General features: G+C 36.8%; 2 protein-coding genes across 2 annotated transcripts in view; both read right to left on the bottom strand.

Annotated features, from left to right (window-relative positions):
• LOC129407497 (E3 ubiquitin-protein ligase CBL-B-like) overlaps positions 1 to 4,712 on the bottom strand; it is a 37,406-nt gene extending 32,694 nt beyond the window's left edge. Inside the window, exons 1-3 of the mRNA XM_055148726.1 lie at positions 4,682 to 4,712; positions 4,273 to 4,485; positions 744 to 1,102 (exon numbers count right to left, since the gene is read on the bottom strand). Coding sequence (XP_055004701.1) covers positions 744 to 1,102; positions 4,273 to 4,485; positions 4,682 to 4,712 — 603 coding nt within the window. The remainder of the gene's footprint in view (positions 1 to 743; positions 1,103 to 4,272; positions 4,486 to 4,681) is intronic.
• A 1,067-nt stretch (positions 4,713 to 5,779) lies between these two features.
• cblb (Cbl proto-oncogene B, E3 ubiquitin protein ligase) overlaps positions 5,780 to 19,742 on the bottom strand; it is a 94,229-nt gene continuing 80,266 nt past the window's right edge. Inside the window, exon 10 of the mRNA XM_055148214.1 lies at positions 5,780 to 5,986. Within this exon, the coding sequence (XP_055004189.1) occupies positions 5,780 to 5,986 (207 nt within the window). The remainder of the gene's footprint in view (positions 5,987 to 19,742) is intronic.

The following is a 19,742-nucleotide window of genomic DNA, read 5'->3' on the forward strand; positions in this document are numbered from 1 at the left end:
CTCATTAAATACATAAACTAAACATAAAGATTTTGTCACTTGCAAACTCACAGTAGGAAGAGTAATAAAAATATATTTAAGTAACAGTACTGTTACACTGTAAAATACAGTATTACTCAGGTAACAGTACTAGTTTTATGTCACTGTTATTCATTATAAAGTTGAGGAAATGTACCTGTGTATTATCCACCTCTGCATTTATAAAAGGCCAATTTGGATTATAATGTGAATGCAAAATAGGTATTAGGTAACAGGTAAAATAGGTATTGATGCAAATGTAAGCACTACTCTGTACTCTGTTAGAAGCTTTGTTACTCAACTTAGATTTTACAGTAATCTGAGCTTTATTTTAACACAATCTTACCAGAAAGAACTCACTGATGTCTCTCACACACATAATTACAGTCACAAGGCAGCTAGCCAGCAGTGTTTCAGTTAGTCACTCTCACCATTTTGTTGAAACTCAAAAACTTAAGACCATGAACACTTGTATTGATCACAGGCTCCTGAAAATGTGTTGTTTAAATCTTTTTTGTGTTCTTTCTTTTTCCTCTTAAAATGTTTTGGTCAGTGTTTGTTATTGTGTGTATCATGTCAGCATGGTAACTGCTACATGTATCTCTAATGGTGGAACATTTAGAAAACCCCCAGCCTGATGTCACTGCAAAGTATAAATAGGTCAAACCGTTCTAATCTATGACCGTAAACAATGAAAACGGGGCCGCTCACTCATTTAAACGTACCTTACTGCTGTCTGAACTCCCCTCTCTATGGTGGTTCCGCGTGGAGCCGATGGACGGGCAGCTCTCTGGGCGTCGGTGGAGGTGGGGGCACCCGCTCAGACCCAGCTGGGCAGGGTGCTCCGTGGCGGGGGCGCGGTAGCAGTCGGACAGGTGGTGGTCTTTGGACAGGTGCGAGTCGGGCAGGGCACTGGTGGAGGTGGAGATGGAGGAGGAGGACAGGGGGGTGGAGAGCCAGGACAGGCGGGACTCCGGGGGGATGGGGGTGGACGCTCGGGGGGAGGAGGTGGAGGAGGCTCTCGCTGAGGGGGAGGAGGTGCAGGCAGAGGCTTGTCCTGCTTGCGAGACATACCTGGAGAGGACTGAGGACAGAGGAGACAGAGTTACAACACATGAAGAGACAGAGATTTTCATTCAAGCTTTCACGTGACACTTGTCTAAATAATTATTCTGAGCAAGCATTCTGAGCAGTAGCGGCTGGTCAACAGAGGGCGCAAGTGTGCCGCACTCCCTAACTTGACCTAGATAAAATAAAGTTGTTATTTTGTATTAGGCTACATGTAGATCTTTAAAAATTGAATGTGTATTTGCATAGATGTCATGTTAAATGTGCTCATATAATTCTTTATTTTTTGATACTTGTGTTTGCCCTTTGAGTTTGCTTCATCAGAACGAACTGAATGGAGTTCTATGGAAGAGAGTCTTGAGAAAATTTGACATTCAATCCAGTGTCTCTCCCCATTACTTTACACTGCAGCCCTGAAATACGTCTTGGGGGAGTAGCTCGGGGCAAACTCAAATCCAGTAATTGGTCTTCATAAACGTTTATCACACACCTGAACTATTGCTACACTACACTGATATGTTCTACTAGAAAAGTAATAGTGTATCTTTAAAATAGTTTGCTATCATTTATTTTGAATCTTCCATTTCCTTCCTTTGAGACTTTTGGACCCCACCCTCCATGTGATACTGAGTTTGGCTTTGTAACCACACCAGACAATTTACATAAACTGTGACCATTGACCATTCAGACACATTTCCTAATTATTAAAACATTCAAAATAATTTAAATCTACAAATTATAATAAAACATCTGAAAGCATGCTGACATAACACAATTTCAGTATATTGAATATTTAAAATTCAAAACATGAATAGCTGTCTTTTGAATGTGGTTTGACCTTTAGCTGTATTACTCATGGTATTCACCGCACTACTCACTAATACTGCTCTAGCCTTGCTCTTTGAAATGAATAGAACTGTTTTCTTCACATAAGTCATTCTTTATCCCCGCTTAAAGTCCATATGACAAGTTTATGTTTTTCTGATTCTTACTTTGTTTGATGGAGTAGCATTTGTGGTGAACATGTATCAAAGTATATATCAGTCAAGTGTGAACAAAAGTTCAAAGAAGTTGAAGAATACAGGAAGTAGCAATGAGTTCTAAAAAGAAATCCCTGTATGTATATTCTCAATTAATAATCAATTGACTGTGCAGTAACATCACGCTGGGGGTGCTGTACGTGTATCTCTATTGGCAGAATGTTAGTTACCATAGTGAGTGACACAATGCGACGAAAATTTTTTAAGATTCTCTGGATTTAAACAGCATATTTTCAGGAGCCTATGATCAATATGAGCATTCATGGTTCTATTTAGGTGGTTAATTTTCAACAAAAAGGCTTCTTTAACAGCACAAATCACCTCTTTTGGGTCAGATTGTGCTAAAATAAAGTCAGAACAGATCTTAAGACAGAGCAAAGCGTAAGGTTAGCATCACAAAGTAAAGTATCAATGCACAAAATTCCATCCAAAATGCAAAGACAATTTACAGGCAAGGGACACAGCTCACAGTTTAAACATTAATTTAAGAAACTGGAGGTGTTGTCATACATTTTTAATAGTCTGTTAATAACTACTGTGTAATTTTGCTAAGCTTTGCCTCTTGTTTACACTTCGATTGGTTATGGAATTACTTGTACATGTGTCACATCTCCTGCCTATGATCAACCGAGAAGTAAAATTATAAACTTTAGCTAAACAGATAATTTTATGATGATTTATATTTTGATTTGTTTGTATTGTGATTTTAATATATTTCTTATTCTGTAAAACACTTCGAATTACTTTGCGTATGAACTGTGCTATACAAATAAACTTACTTTGCCTTGTCTTGTCTAAAAAACTAGAAAACAAGGCAAAGTTTGTAGCTTTTTAAAACCTTAAATATAAATAAAGTAATAAAATAAGTAGACTGTCCTGTCATATGCACTTTAATGCTTTTCAAAGTAATGACAAATTGGAAAGACCCTGCCATCCCATACAGAAAAAAACTGGAAAAATAATATAAGAATTTACCACTGTCTTTGTAGTAAATATTTATATAAGGTTTATATGTGCCATGTGTGGTTTACTCCTGAAAGTGAACCCCTTTTGCATTTTTCTCATACAACTATATTATGAAAAACTAGTAAAGACAAAGTGAACATTTTGCTTGACATTTACAGGTAATGTGCATGATAAACTACATTTTCTTTGTATGTTCCATGTAATGTTTGTATTCTTTAATTATATGTTGCAGAAAAAACAATCAGAGTCTGAAGGAGGATTTGAACCCAGATCTACCATGTGGAAGTCCAGTGACTTACCAATTGAACTAACCAGCTGCTGATTCCAGAGGCAACAATAGCAGATATTGAGGACAATTACAAGTACCTTGGTATTTGTAACTGATATGACCTCTTGTCACTTATACATAAGTGTATAGCTGCTTTTTGGAATATTACAAGTCAATATAGACCTTTGTAACAATTAGGATTTTGCAGAGTAAAAATATTTTTACAGCCTGATGTATGTTCACTGTGAGATCAGTGGAATATGTTTTTTAAGGTTGTAATGCAATATTTGCATTACTGTGTTTACCCCCATGCTGCCCAACACACACACGCACGCACACACACCCCCACCTGCACCCCCACACACAAACACACACACACAGACACACACACACACACACACACACACACACACACACACACACACACACACACACACACACACACACACATACACACACAAACACACACTGTGATCATTTTCTTTCTCACTCTCATACACACACAACACAGCAATCAAGTTTAAGGAAACAATCATCATCTCACTTGTTTTTCTATGAAATAAATGACCTTTGTCCAACACTTGTGAGAATATTGTATGTGGGATTAGTGTCATATACAGGCCTTGCAGGGTACAAAGTTTTATATGTTTCATGCTGCACATATTTACCAAAGATCTTGTAAGTGTTTTCACTGTCATATAGAAATCTTTTAGGATTCATTTGAAACATGTTAAAATGGTGTATGATTTGTCTATACCTTTTCCATATGGGATAGCGCTTTACAATTTAAAACAAAATAATAATATATCTTTTGAATGTGAAAAACTTCTCAAAATGAATTTTTTCATGTTATTCGCCTATAGACTCTCATGTCTGTGTATACTATAGACAGTGCAGATGTGTATGTCTGACCTTGGGGGAGGCGGTGGGGCTGGCTGAGGGGGAGCGGATGCCCTTCTGGATCAGGTCCAGCCGTGGAGGGACGGGGGGCAGTCCCAGGTGTTGGATGCAGTGGGCGGGGCCTGTGCTGCAGTGGGCGGAGTCTGTGACATGGGGTTTCCTGTGCTGACTCACAGGGGACGAGTTGGGAGACACCATGGGGGAGTTCTGACGCTCGGGACAGTGCTGTGAACAAAGGAGGAACACAGATATTTGATATAATTAATGCTATATAATAATACATACTAAATACTACATTAAGCTATGCTATACTATTATATACGTATTACAGTTTTAAACATGTCTTTTCTTCTGTAATACCACTGCATGCCACTTTTTGTCTTCTATGAACAGTAAAGAGGGGGGAGCTAAACTAAGATACCAGTATGTATATCTACAATATATCTAACCATCTCTAGTCTTATTTAAATTAAGCCCCACAATTTACATGTAAAAATGTAAGGACCTATATTATGCATAATCGACTCTTGTAAGCTTTAAGCCATGTTAGAACCCTTTACCTATTCAAAAAACATTTCTGGAGATGTGTTTAGTTTCATCCACATGTTTCAGTAGCTCTTTATGTTCGTCTACATCCCTAAAATTCAAAATGTTCTGTTTCAGTTTGTGATGTCATGAAGTGATCGTTTTCAAGTTAACAGCTGCCTTTTACCTTTTGTTCAGTAGAGATTGGCAATTCCAGAGCTGAAATTATCCAAATGATTCTCGTGAAGGTGTATGGAATTTAAAAACACAATGGAGCACTTCTTGTATTACCATATGACATCACAAGGTGTATTTGGCTTGAGAGAAAGCCTAAACGTGCAGGATTTTTGTGTCAAACATGTGTGAATGACATAAAACACAACTACAAGTAAGGCTGTGGAATTAATTGAATTTTGATCACGATTTCATTTTGTGTGTCAAACAAACTCCAAACTCATATTTTTTGTATAAATAAGTATACTTATTTTTTTAAATATAGAGATTATAGAACATCTAGGTATATAGTCTATTTTGAATTTTGAATTTATGTTTTTCTAAGCCTTATTTCATGTTCAAAATATATTTTATTAATTTTATGTTTTATACGTTGCAAAACTGCTGTAAGGTAGAGATTTGTATCCTATATTTATTTTCAATTTGAAAGTTTTGCATAAATTATCAATAACAAAGTGTTTTTTTTTGAGAGAGGAATGCTGAATAAATGCATTGTGTAACTAAAAAATAACAGTTGGAATAATCGTAATAATGATTTTTTTTCCATAATCGAGCAGCGCTAACTCCAAGTACATTTATGATTAGGAAACAACATTATAACATAGATCAGAAAACAGCATAGTATAGGTCCTTTAAGTAGCAGTAACAATAATTAGTAGCTAGTAATAACATATTTTTTCCCTTCATGCACCACTAATAAAACTGCATTTGCATATTTCTGCAGCTGTTAAATGAATCTATACAGCACAGTATATGGGGGTCATACCTTCCTAATGTTAGCGAGCCCGTTCATGACCAGGCCCTCATCTCTATCTTCGTCCTCGTCCAGGTCGAGGAGGGGGCAGCTGTGGCGCTCCAGGAAGAAGCACTTACTGCCCTCGTTGCGGGGGTCAAAGGGGTCCACGATGATGGGCTCTGTGCCTTTGATCTCGCAGCGGCAGAAAGGGCAGCCCTGGCCATCTGACTCCTGCAGCAAACAAGAGGCAACTCAGTCAGGTTTAACGCAAGACTGAAAATACTACGTTCTGTCCATTTAGGATTGTAAGGTTCTATGTGCGGCTCTGAGATATTGAGGTGTAAAATTTTCATAGAGCACAGTTAGGAAAGTTAAGAGTCAGGAAATGGGTTTTTGCTCATATAAACCTGAATAACTGACCAAACCCTAAATGGTCAGGAACAGCAATATATGAATAACTCATCTTCAATAAAGACATAATAATAAACCTTATGATTCTAAGGGGATATTTTAAACAGATATTTACATTTTGATTTATTGACTTTTTTTTTTTTTTGGTGAAGTAAAAGGAGATTAGCATTAAACAGAGTAACACAATTTACACACACAGAAGTCCTGTTTTATACAATGTGAGGTGTGTGTGAATTGTGTTATTCTACTACTATTCAGTCATTTTACTCATTTTGTTAAAGGTACATTGTGTAACTTCTCTGATAGAAGGTCCGCCATCTGCTCATCTCCATGGTGATGTTTTTGCTTAAACAAATATATATATTGTATTTATTCAATTATGGCTAAACTACTGCAAAAACATATGGTCCAAAACAATAATGTGAGCTGTCCCACTTCTCCACAGAACTGACCGATAAATTGGTGATATAGCCTGTTTGTCTCCCTGGAGATAATTAAATTAAATGCAATAATGTAGAAAATTCCAGCAGGGGTTTGGACCCTCTACCAGAAAAGTTCAACAGCGCACCTTTAAATCATTTCATAATGTTGTACTAATACAAAAAAAAAAAAAAAGCTTATTATTATAGTTTAGTATTTTGATTACTATCTAGGGGATGTAACAATAACCAAAATATTGTGATATCGTATCGTCAAAAGTCTCACAATAATATCGTGAGCTGTCACAATAAATTGACTCACAAGTTCCTTTGCTTAAATGCACGGTTTTATAGTAGCAACAGCTTATAAACATAAGAAACTACATATCCCATGATTCAATTCAGTGCAGACAACATGAAGAAATATGTTTTTTACTTGAATTCTTCAGATTATATGGAAATAATTAACACCAACATCTTGTTAAGGTATTTTAAAAGCAAAAAAGTGGCCCATCTACAATTATATCAGCCTCTTCAAAATATCCCAATAAATATCGTACCGTGAGATTCATATCGTGATAATATCATACCGAGAGATTTGGATATCTCTACATCAATACTATACAGATATAACTTTTTTCTTTTATTTTTAATACCCAACCATATAAAGATATCGAAATAAGAAAAAAGAATAAACACTTTTACCATTTAAATCAGCAAAGTTCAACCCAAGCACAATGTTTTTAAGTTTGCGCTCACATCTGCAGCGCACGTGAGCACCATTATGTGATCACTACCGACCTACTGTTCTGAGGCTCTGTTTTTCCCATTCACCAAAGAAATCTGGCTCTGGCCACTGAACACATGTTAGCAAGAGATTCTCCGGGGAAAACTGTTTTGCAACTTAACAAACCAGCGGCCACAAGCTCACACATATTCCTCCAGGCGGCCCAGTCAAACCAGGGCCATAAATAAGAAAATAAAAGGAGTTTTGGGTTTCAGAGCATCTCCCTGTGTTAACATGAAGCTCCAATCGGAAACAGACAATATTTGGGCAGAACAAAGCGCGTTTGTGGCAGGCATATGGTTGGGGGTTCGGCTGTAGATGCACCAAAGGCATGTTTGAAACTGAAGCCTAATTGGAGTGGGAGGAGAGGGGAAAGAGTGGGAGGTTAAAAGGAAATAGGCTGAATCCTGGGAGATGGTCATGGACAGTTGAGTTACAATTGATTATGAACAGACGCAATGGAGCAGACAAAATAAAGTAATGTAAACAAAAAAAAGACTGAGTAGCACATACATAGATACATAGATAGATAAAGGTCCTACATTAGAAAAATTGACTCTTGTGAGCTTTTAGTCATGTTATAATGTTGTTACCTCATCAAAAACACACATGGAGTTGTGTTTTGTTTCATTCACACATGCTTGAGTAACCATTTATTTAGTGTGTCTATATCTCCACAGCTCAAGTTGAGAAGAACTCAACCTAAATCAGGGGTCTCCAACCTGTAGCTCAGGAGCTGCCAGTAGCTCTCCACCCCCTTCTAAGCAGCTTGCCAAGGGATTTCTGAATTAACTAATTAAACTAAATAAACTAATCAGTGACTAAGTTTGTACACTAATGAATGGATAAAAGTTAATGTTTTATCAGTATCTAACTGTTTCCCATCTAAGGCTTTCTATGCTCAATTTCTTGTGACCGCTAAATAGTGTGACCAGTGTCCCTATTTTTGACCAATTTGATCTAAACCAGGACTAAACTAAGGCTAAACCAGAACTACATCAAGTCTAAACTAGGATTAAACAAGGACTAAAACAGGACTATCATGATTTTTGGCTAATCTGATCCCTGCGAACAGTAAAGAGGAGCATACATTGTCATTTGTTATTCCAAAATACTGAAAACAGTGTTTGGAAATGACAACAAAGCAAAAAATGCAGTGTCAGAAGTCACAAGACCCGGGTGTGTCCGAATTTTGAATTTTGAAAATCTGGTTGCTCTACCACTAAAACTAGTAGCTCTAAGGTATTTTATTACCTCCGCCAAGGAGGTTATGTTTTTGCCGGCGTTTGTCTGTCTGTTTGTTTGTCTGTCTGTTTGTTTGTCTGTTTGTTTGTTTGTTTGTCTGTTAGCAACATAACTCAAAAAGTTATGGACCGATTTTGATGAAATTTTCAGGATTTGTTGGAAAAGGAAGAACTGATTTCATTTTGGGGGTGATCCGGAAGAAATCCTGGATTCTGGATCACTTTGAAATTTTAGTTAACATTGTGGTAAATGGGGCCAAAAATTTTGTTTCTCAATATCTCGGTTAATTATTGACCAAACCCCATGAAATTTGACTCAGGGATGGACAATGGGATCCTCTTTCATATTCCAAAGGCTGATCCGGATCTGATCCAGAAGACTTATTTTATCGCAATTTATATAAAACATGGGGGTAGTCCTTGGCGGAGGTCTGCGCTCTCTGAGTGCTTTTCTAGTTTTGTAAATGTAGCTCACCGGAGGAAAAAGGTTGGAGACCCCTGGCCTAAATATACATAATTGTGTGTTAAACGTGTGTGAATGAAACAAAACTTAAAATGTATAATAACATAGATCAGAAAACAGTGTAATATAGGCCCATTTAAATGTGCTGTTATTATAAAGCGGTACTGATTTGTGGTATCTTTTACTAGCTTCTAAAAGCACTATTAAGTTAATTGTAAGATATTTTATCACAGCTTCTACTCCAGATTCCCCCCAGCATCTCACACACGCACTCATATGTAGCAGTGAGAGAATCTGTACAGAAACGGAGAACAATGGCTGTCCTTGTGAATATAAAGAGTCTTAAATTACTCATTCTAGTTCTGAAGTGATGTGATTGAGGGATCCAATTATATTACATTCATTTTACTTTCATTGTCACAAGGTTTTGTTCAGTACACAATTGTACTTTGGAAAGTAAATGATACATATGAAACATACCAAGTGTCATTATAAAAGGCCATGAGCATATTATTAAGAATAGTATTAATTATATGCAACTTTGAATAACGGTTAACGGGCATTGTCTCAGCAAAAAGAAGTGATTTTATAATTTTATGCTATAATTTGATTATTGTGTGTTTTTTGTTTCTAAATAAAAAAAGATGTTTATGTTATTATATTTTATTGATCAAAGATATTTAAATCTGTTATTTCAAAGGCTCTGAGGCTACAGTTTCTTCCCCTCATGAACACTCTTACCTACCACCTGCCACTGTATAACACCTGTCACTCTATACCACCTGTCACTCTCAGTATAAACAACTGTGATTACTTGTACTGACAGCTTTTGCAATGTTGTTCTTCCCATTTTGTATCATATATCTATATCGTATAAGTCTATATTTACCTTCCTTTAATGTGTGCCCTTGTTTTTATTTTATCATTCATATTATATTATTATTAGGGGTGTAACAACATCCAAGTCTCACAATAGGATATCATCATGGTATGATCCTCGCAGTATGATATTTAGTGCGATATCATAGGAAAGCTCACAATAAGGTGGGGAGGCTAACGATTATGAATGTAATAATATCCAAATCTCTCGGTACGATATTTTCACAATATATATCTCACGAAACGATATTTATTGCGATATTTTGTGGAAGCTAACAAAACTGTTAATATGCTATTTTTTCCTCTTAAAATGCCTTGACAAGACTTAATCTAAAAAACTAAGACATCAAAGTGCTTAGAACTGTTATTTCTTCTTGTAGTCTACACTGTACATTGAAATGGAGCAAAGGACCATGGTCTATGTAGTTCCCTCTGTCTTTTTTTAGCTATTGCTGCATCATAACTCTTAATTTAAGAAAGGGACTTGTAATTCGATATATTGTGATGATCCACGATATTATTGTGAGAACTTTGACGATACAATATCACAATATTTAGGTTATTGTTATATCCCTAATTATTATTATTCTTTGTTTGAAGTTGCACCATAACACCAAAATAAATTCCTAGTTTGTGAATGTTGCTCACAAGAAAACTTTCTGATTCTCCAAAACTGTAGCCAGGCAAAACAAATAAAACTAAATATAAAATGTGCTATGTAACTTTACTGGTGGAGAGTCTGCACCTTTTTGTCTCCATAAAAGTGTTATTACTTTGCAAGGGATGTTTTATAGTATGGCATTAAACTTATTTATCACCACGGAGACAAGCAGATGACAGCATCAGATTGAGTTAAAGGTCAGTTCTGTCAATTATAGTAATTAGTCATTGTTTTTCAAGGTATTTTTGAGTAATAAAAATTCTTGTATTCAATAAATAGAAGCTACATAAGTTTAATGTCATACAGTGGAACATTACACACAAATGTTAATGGAGAGAAGCAGGTGGTGAGCCCTGACCAGTAAAGTTACACAGTGCAAAACTCTTGAGTGAATCATGGTGAAAAAGCAGCTTGGAAACAGCACACTAATTTCTGAAGTCCGGGATCCCATATTCAGTGTAGAGATAAAAGGGCCTCATTAGAAAGAACAGGAAATGAGTGATCGACCACCAGGCAGCTGTGAGCCAGGAGCCACCCAGGTGACTAACACGCTGGCTGGGTAAAGTTCGGAGAGCACCCCCCTGAGTCACTGGTTCTGTTTGCTCACAGTCACCAACACGTAGGAGGATTCCCTTGTATTCTGACTCAAATGAACTCATGTTAAGGGGAAAGAATTAAGTCTGTATATACGCAGTGGGGTTACAGTGTGTGGGACAGCTACATGAAGTGAAAACTAAAAAGGATTCCCCAAACCTAAGTCATCAACATGGATAATTCCACACAAAATGCAAGGACAATTTATGCACATTTCATTTTTCTGGCAGTTTAAACCTTCATTTAACTAAATAAAGGAGTTGTCATTTATTAGTATTTGTCTAATCATAAGTATAAGGCCCTTATTGACATTATGGTTGCTATGTAACAGTTATAAAATCTGCTGCCCCTGTCCAACTATGAAGTATGTTTCTGGTGGAGGAGATGTTATTGCTTTGTCTGTAATGTTACACACTATGGCATTAAACGTAACTGCCTCACATGGATTCAGTTACATTTGTTTTTAATGCTCAAAGTTGTTTTGACAAACATGTATTCTTACAGTGATGCCTCTCCACAGATCTGACCTGTAACCTGGAGGTGTTGCCTGCTCGTCTCCACGGAGATATGATATTTCTGCCAAAGCATTGACATTGACATGGAGACAAGCAGACAGCGTATCCTCCACTGGAAATGTTACCAGGGTTCCCACTCACTGACAAAATTTCAAATTTTTTCCATGACTTTTTCATAACCTAAAGTGAATTTTCCATGACTTTACGCCACCCCTAAATGATCATACTTTTAGGGCTAAATATGAAATGTTAACCCTTTCCACTCATCTTATGGTTATGGTATTAGTTTTTTAACATTCAAAATACTGTCAGTGCATTTATTGTCGTCTCTTTTAAACAAAAGGTGCATACATTCAGAAATAATCATAATTTCCTAATGATAACTTAACAGAATGGTGTAGTTGTGTGAAAGAGAGACTAAAATTCCATGACTTTTCCAAAACTTTCATTAAATATACAAAATGCCATGTCATGGCCTGTAAAATGACATTTTCAATTTCCATGTACCTTTAATGGTCCTATATCACTTTATATTATCAGAAATAACCAGCAACCATTTATTAATAGTCTGTCCACATCTCCAAAACCTCAAAATGCTCTGTTCCACCTTGTGATGTCATTTAGTGGTAGTTTTTAAGTTAACAGCTATCTTTCATCTTTTGTTCAGTAGAGATGGCAAATTCCAGGGCTGAAATTATCCAAATGATTCCAGTGACGGCGTATGGAGTTTAACATTTCCAGCATTACCACATGACATCACAAGGTGGAACAGAATGTTTTATGTTTGAGAGAAGAACTCAGCCTAAATATGCAGGATTTGCATGTTAAACTGTGAATAAAACAAAACAAAACTCCATGTATGTTTATGATGAGGAAACAACATTATAACATAGATCACAAAATAACATAATATGAGCGCTTTAAATATAATTGTGTTAACTACAGTTTAGTGAAATACATATAGTCTGATAATGCCATATATATTTAGCTGTCACTTGAGCAGAGGAAAAGGGGAGCTAGGGGAGGAGAAGAGGGTCGCAGCCAGTTGTCATAACAGGAAGTGTGACAAACAAACAAAACTGGTGTGGGTAGGACTGCTCGTTTGAGAAAGCAAGACTAAATCCACCCAGAGAAAACCTATCTACTGTGAAGGAACCATGAAATCAAATGTTGTGAAAGCAGAACAAACTGTGGACAGAGTGCAGAGAGAGGAGGATTAAATCGGAGTTTACCAAGACTTTAATGTGAGGATTTGTGAAGCCGTGTCCCGTAGGCCACAGATCCTCTTTATATCCTGTTTTAATAGAGGTTGTAGCCTCTGAGCATTTGTATTCTGGTGCTGGTGGGTTTGTGTATAAGAGTGGGAGAAAAATATCCAGCAAAACAGGCACTGACAGGACTTGGGATGTCACGATTAGGACTGTCAAAAAAATCAATAATTAGATATTAATCAATACAACACTAAACAAGTATTGATACTGAAAAAACAAACAAACAGATAAATAGGACAAAATATGACCTTTTCTGAATAGCTTGTACTGATCTACTACCGTATATTAGATCTTTTAACTTCATTTTCGGTCTGATATAATTGTGGTAGTAAAGATTATGATGTTACAACTATTCACATTTATAGACACTAGGGCCGAGCAACAGTAAAATCCTTAAAGGTCCCATATTACACAAAATTGACTCTTCTAAGTTTTAAGACATTATAATACTAATACCGCATCAAAAACATGCCCAAAGTTGTGTTTTGTTTCATTCCTACATGTTTGATAACCTTTTATTAATAGTCTGTCTACATCTCCAAAGCTCAAAATGCTCTGTTCCACCTTGTGATGTCACGAAGTGGTATTTTTTCAAGTTCGCAGCTAACTTTTACTTTTTGTTCAGTAGAGATTGGCAATTCCAGGGCTGAAATCATCCAGTCATCCAATCCATCCATCATATTACCACATGACATCACAAGTTGGTACTGAGTGTTTCCATGTGAGAGAAAAACTGAGCCTTAATATACGCACAGGGTTTGTGTGTTAAACATGTGTGAAAGAAACAAAACAAAACTCTAGGTATGTTTGTGATGGGTCTTTTAATTTGCTTTCATATACAGTGAAAATTAAACATTAAACCTACAGTATCTATCACCATGGAGTCAAGCAGATCACAGCACTACACGACATTACAGTTCAGATCTGTGGAGAGTCGCCCTGATTCACAGAAGGAATTATTGTATTTTTGAGCAATAGAAGCACCTGTACTGAAGAAATACTACATGGATATGTTTAAAGTCACACTATGGAACATACCATTAACATCTCCATGGAAACCAGTAGGTAGCGGAACCTCCACCAGGAAAGTTGCAGCTTTAAATAAGTCTAATGACTTCACTTTGTAGAGTTTTGAAACTACTTCATGATTCCATATATCTTGCATCATATATTTGCTTATATTTATCTTCTGTATGTATCTAAAATGTTAAAAGTAAAAAGTAAAAAAAACACATGATGAGAAGGTGTGTCCAAACATTTGACTATGGAAACAGTTTTAGAATGGTACATTGTTATCCGTTCTGTCACATTTATCAGCGAGCTAACTTTAGCCATGAGGCAACCTTTACTGGAACTGTTATGTAGATTCAAATTTATCAGTTCATTTGAATATTTTCTGAAACAACACTGTTTCCAATGGGCACACTGAACCAGAACAAACATCCAGGAAACAAAAGATGATACATGGAAAAGATTAAAGAGATAATCAAATGAGAAACCAAATGTAAACAACTCTGAATCCTCCTCTTCATTAGAGAATAGCAATGCCATAACCCAGACAAAAATACTTGCTTGTGTTCAATATAAGTAGGAGTGGGAGTTTAATTGATTTATTTTAGACCATATGAGAGGTACATGGCTCTGGGCAAACTAGGACTGTATATAGAGGTGTATCACTCATAATAAACAAAAACAAGAACAGGAATCAGAAGTTATCACAAATGAGCTAAGACTCGCTGAACAAAAGGTGCACTGTGTCACTTTTCTGCTGGAGGGTCTGTCAAATGCTTTTTTCTCCAAGGAGATGTAATTGCTTTGTCTGGAAAGTTTAACAGTATGACATTAAACCTTTCTATCTTCAAGGAGACCAAACCAGGCCAAGTTACAGGTTAGATCTGTGGATAGGCGACCCGCAGACGCTCACAGTCAGAATGCCTGTTTTTCTAGGTATTTTTCAGCTATAAACCCACCTGTAATTGAATAAATGTGAGGTAGAGATGTTTAATGTCACACTGTGGAACATTCCAGGCAGAGCAAAGACATATCCATAGAAACAAACAGGTGACAGACCTCCAACCAAAAAGATACACCGTGCATCTTTAAGGGTTTAAGGGATTTTAAAATATAAAATACAATAATAGTTAACTTTTCTTTGGTAGGAAATTCACTATTTTTGAAAGAAATATCCAAACTTATGACTCACAGATGCTGAACCTTATCATTATGTTTGTTAAGTACTGGCTTTACAAACTTCTCATAGTTTACAAGGACATCATGCTGGCTGTGTTCTACATGAATCACTACTGGCGTAACGTTCGGTAGTTACCATGGTGGCACAATGCAGACATTAGCAAACACTGTCAAAAAAGTTCATCTGAAAAGAAAAACACAAGCCTGAGATGAACACAATTTAATTTGCCTTCTGTTTGTGTATAAAATGTAGAAAGTAGTGCAAATAAAGAAATAAAAAAAACACTAAATGAGATGGTGCGTCCAAACATTTGACCGGTAGTAGAATCACAATACTGTCTTATTTTACCACACTATACCGTCTTGACTGTGTAACCTTGGTAGTACTTAGTGATGGTGAGCCTGCTCTTGGGCTCTGGTCCAGGTCTGCAGAGGGGGTGTGAGTGTCTATGGTGCAGTCGATCAATAACAGTGGGCCAAGAGCTACACTACACTATACATCTCTGTGACATGTCTGAATGCAGCGCAGATGTCCAGCGTCGAGAGCCAAATATGAATGGACCACGAGGATGCTAATATTTCATTGAAAGGGGGTAATAGGTTGTCCTAAAATTAGTTGATGTTATAATTTCAAATAGTCAGGAGCTTATGTACCATATTTTTTGTACTATAAAGCGCACCGGATTATAAGGCGCAATATCAATACTGTTGAATTCTCTCGTCTATTTTCATACAGAAGGAGGACTGGATTATAAGGCGCATTAAGCAAAACAAACGGACACTTGAGACTGATCCCTTAGCCCAGGCATCCACGATCCATTGGCAGATTGTAACATAATAAGCGTGGGGTTGCCTCCCTGTCTTGGTGAAAGTGTATTATGAATGTGAATGTGGGTGGATAACTTAAGTTTATTTTTTTATTTCCTACAAGACGACTCAAATATACACTGAGTAATAATGTGTTTAATGCAGCTTTAAGGACATTTGATAACGTTTTACAGAAACGAAACTTAAAACCACATGGCTAATTTACATAAACTATAAGCACTGAAAAAACAGCTCACTCCTTGTGCTGCAAATGCGGTCAGCTTCTGTCGGACTAACTTTGCAAGGCTCCTGACTACTGTAGCCGTAAGCCTCCGACAATCCATCAAGCGGTGCGGCTTCATAGTTTACCAGAGTTGTACTAAAACATTCGGATAGATTTTTGAGCGCTGTGTACCACATAAAATCGGTTTGAGGTCAGTACACACAACCTGAATTAATACATAAGGCGCACTGGACTATAAGGTGCAACAACGATTTTTGAGAAAATTAAAGGAATTTAAGTGCACCTTTTAGTCTGAAAAATACGGCACCTCTTCTGATACTTTGCAGCTGATGTCATGTATATCCATTGGGGTCTGTCTGAATCTCTGTTAGACTTTAATCTGAGCTTTATTTTAACACAATCTGACCAGAAAGAATTGACTTGGCTGGAACTACAACAAGTGAACTAAGCTGTGAGCAATTGCCAGCAGTTTTTTAGTTAGTCACTCTGACCTTTGTTGTTGAAAATCAAACTCCTAAACAGCAGCACGAATGCTTGTATTGATCACAAGCTCCAGAAAATGTGCTGTTTAAACCCATTTTCTCTTCAGTTTTGTGACTATATTAAAACATTTTGGCACTTTTTGCTAATGGGTGCATTGTGTCCGCCAATAGAAGTACATGTAGAACACCCCCAGCGTGATATCAACCGCAAAGTATCAGTTTTAAAACATAGGAATTGTAGGATGTTGTGTTGATGTGCAGAGTGACATGGGCCAGGCCTTTGTGAGTATGTGTGTAAGAGTAGCCATCACTAGAAGCTTGAAAACACAGTGGGACTTATACAGTATCCACTCTCAGTTTTCACTTCCGCTCTAGACTGAAGTGGAAATTTGATTAGGACAAATGCAAGGACACAGCAGGAGCAGAGGGAGGAGGTCTGTCTCTCCTGCACATAGAGCTATAGAGAGGGCGTTTCCATTATTTATTCCTTGATACACTCGTGTTCAGATGCTTCATGATCAAACACGTGTTCTTTTTATGGTTGATAAATAACTAGGTTTAGACATTTTTCAGGCCATTAGTCTGGGCTGGAGGGGAGGGCTTCACATCAGCGAAACAGAATTAAAATTCAGGTGGAATACCAAGACATGCCATTAGTCTCTGCGGAAAAGAAGCAGTGAATTGGACTGTTAAAGATGATAATTGTGAATAATACTTTATATTTTTTTTGTGGAAATAGAACATTTTTGCTTGAAAATAACTTTCGCTTTAGTACCAATAAAAGTGATGCTTTATTGGTGTATCTGTCATTACCTATAAAAATAGAATGTTAAAAATGTTCATTAAATACAATTTATTTGAGGAATTAACTGTTGTTTGAGGCTGCGTTTATATGATGACGGCCTGAACAAAAGACGCAAAAGTGGTGCCGCGTCTTCACTTTTTATTCCATGTTTCTGGGAGGAAGTCAGCATGCATACGGTGACGCAAAAGTGTGTGGAATTCAATTGGGTATGCATGCCAGGCGGCTCGGTGGTGACGTAAGGTGGTAATGTATGTGACGTAAATGCGTACGCGACGTAGGCAGATCTGACCAGAGTTTTGCGTCTTGTGCAGTGTGGACGGAAACGCTACAGCGTATTTAACTTTTCCACTCTGGAGGGTGGTTTCAGATTTTTGCATTTTTAAGCCCCAAAAACACCATCACTGTCTAAACGAAAGGCACTTCCGATAAAATATTTTGTAATTTTTACTTGTAAGCGTTCTCGTGCAAACGGGCCCTGAGTGGTAATTGTAGTTTTCTTATATAATGGAAATCTATATTGCATTCCCAGAACCCATAGGAAACCATTCTAATAATTAACACATTTTTGACAAACTTTTGATTATTGACACTGATACTTTGCAGTGGCTGGTGGTTTTCTACATGCATCTGTATTGGTGGAATGCACACACTGGCAAACACAGACAAAAAAGTTTTAAGAAACTCAAGAAACAACTAATTTTACAGAGCCTGCGATCAATACGAGCCAATATGAGCGTTCACGGCCCCTTTTATAAAACTTTATGTGTGAGAGACTTGTTTAACAGCACAAATCAGCCCTTCTGTTATAGTTCCAAGTAAGTCAGCACTTTCTGGTCAGATTGTGTTCAAATAAAACTCAGATTAAAGTCTAACTTGAGTAAGAGAGCCTCAAGAAATGTTGATGACATGAGCTGCAAAGTATCAATACCTTGTTTTTTATCTGTATCAGTATGTGAACCCGCCCAGCCCTGTGTGGAAATGACTTGTGTGCTATGGGTCAGTATGAGTGCTCATATTTTGCGTAAGTGGTGAAATTGTGGAAAACACGCTTCACTGTGAATGCGAGTGAGGCACGAGGACAACGGGTAGAGTGGTTTAGCTTAAGTTAATTTACCGTAAACACAAAGCGCAAATGGTTACAGTTCTGAGTCATCTGAGTACTTTCTTATTGTAGTCTCATTCTTAACAACAAATGTGCCGGTAGTTATTATAGCAAGTAGTAACACCCTAGTATTTTTTAAATTGTTATCAGTGCGGTATCTCAGTATCTCATGAATCTCTTACTGAGTCAGTACTGGATGCACAATATCACAACTGAATTGAAATGGCAATTTGAGTTCATTCAATATTCAAATCGCAAAAGCTGCAATTCTTTAGATAAAACAATGTAAAGAACTAAATTTTGTATCTCTTTATAGAAAAATCTTGCTATATCTTTTAGTAGTTTCTGATCTGTTCTGAAATGCATGGGATTCTTGTGTTATATTTCTTTGTCTTATTTACAATGTGTACTCAGAATTCTACTTCAATCAGATTTGGGGCAATACATATAAGACTAATAAAAATCCAATCTTTACTATGCAAAAAAGGGCAATAAGAGCAATCACATTATCATCTTATAATGAACCAACCAATGCATTATTTATAAACCTTCAAACTCTGAGATTTTACGATTTAGTCGACCTTTACACTTTGAAAATCATGTTCAAAGTAAACAACAATCTCTTGTCAAAATCATTACAGAATATGTTCAAAATTCTAAATAGCCAAGGTGAGCTCAGAGGTACGGCCATGTTTATCAAAAAGGAAATCAGAACAAACATTATGAAAGTTTATATCTGTTAAAGGGATGGAGCTCTGGAACAATTGTACAGAAAACCTAAAAATGTGCACCACTCTCTTCCATTTTATAAAGAAGTTTACATGTTTAACTCTGGGCAGATACATGGATTATGATACTTAGTTTGTGCTGTAGTACTTTGTTGTACTGTTACTGATTTGTTTGTTTCCTTTCGCTGTATTTATGAAAATGAACCGGTGTCAAGATGACGCTCTGACAAAGGAATAAATGGTAGGCATAATAAGATGAAGCTTCAGCCTACACCTTTTCGGTCTGTGTATGTTAAATACAACCATCTGTCTGTGAAATAATGTCAGAATATACCTGTAACCAAAATCAATCAATCAGCCAATCACAATACTAATCCCAACATTG

Source organism: Boleophthalmus pectinirostris, unplaced genomic scaffold (genome assembly GCF_026225935.1).
Source record: "Boleophthalmus pectinirostris isolate CB_2022bp ecotype Guang Dong unplaced genomic scaffold, ASM2622593v1 HiC_scaffold_12, whole genome shotgun sequence".
NCBI lineage: Eukaryota > Metazoa > Chordata > Actinopteri > Gobiiformes > Gobiidae > Boleophthalmus > Boleophthalmus pectinirostris.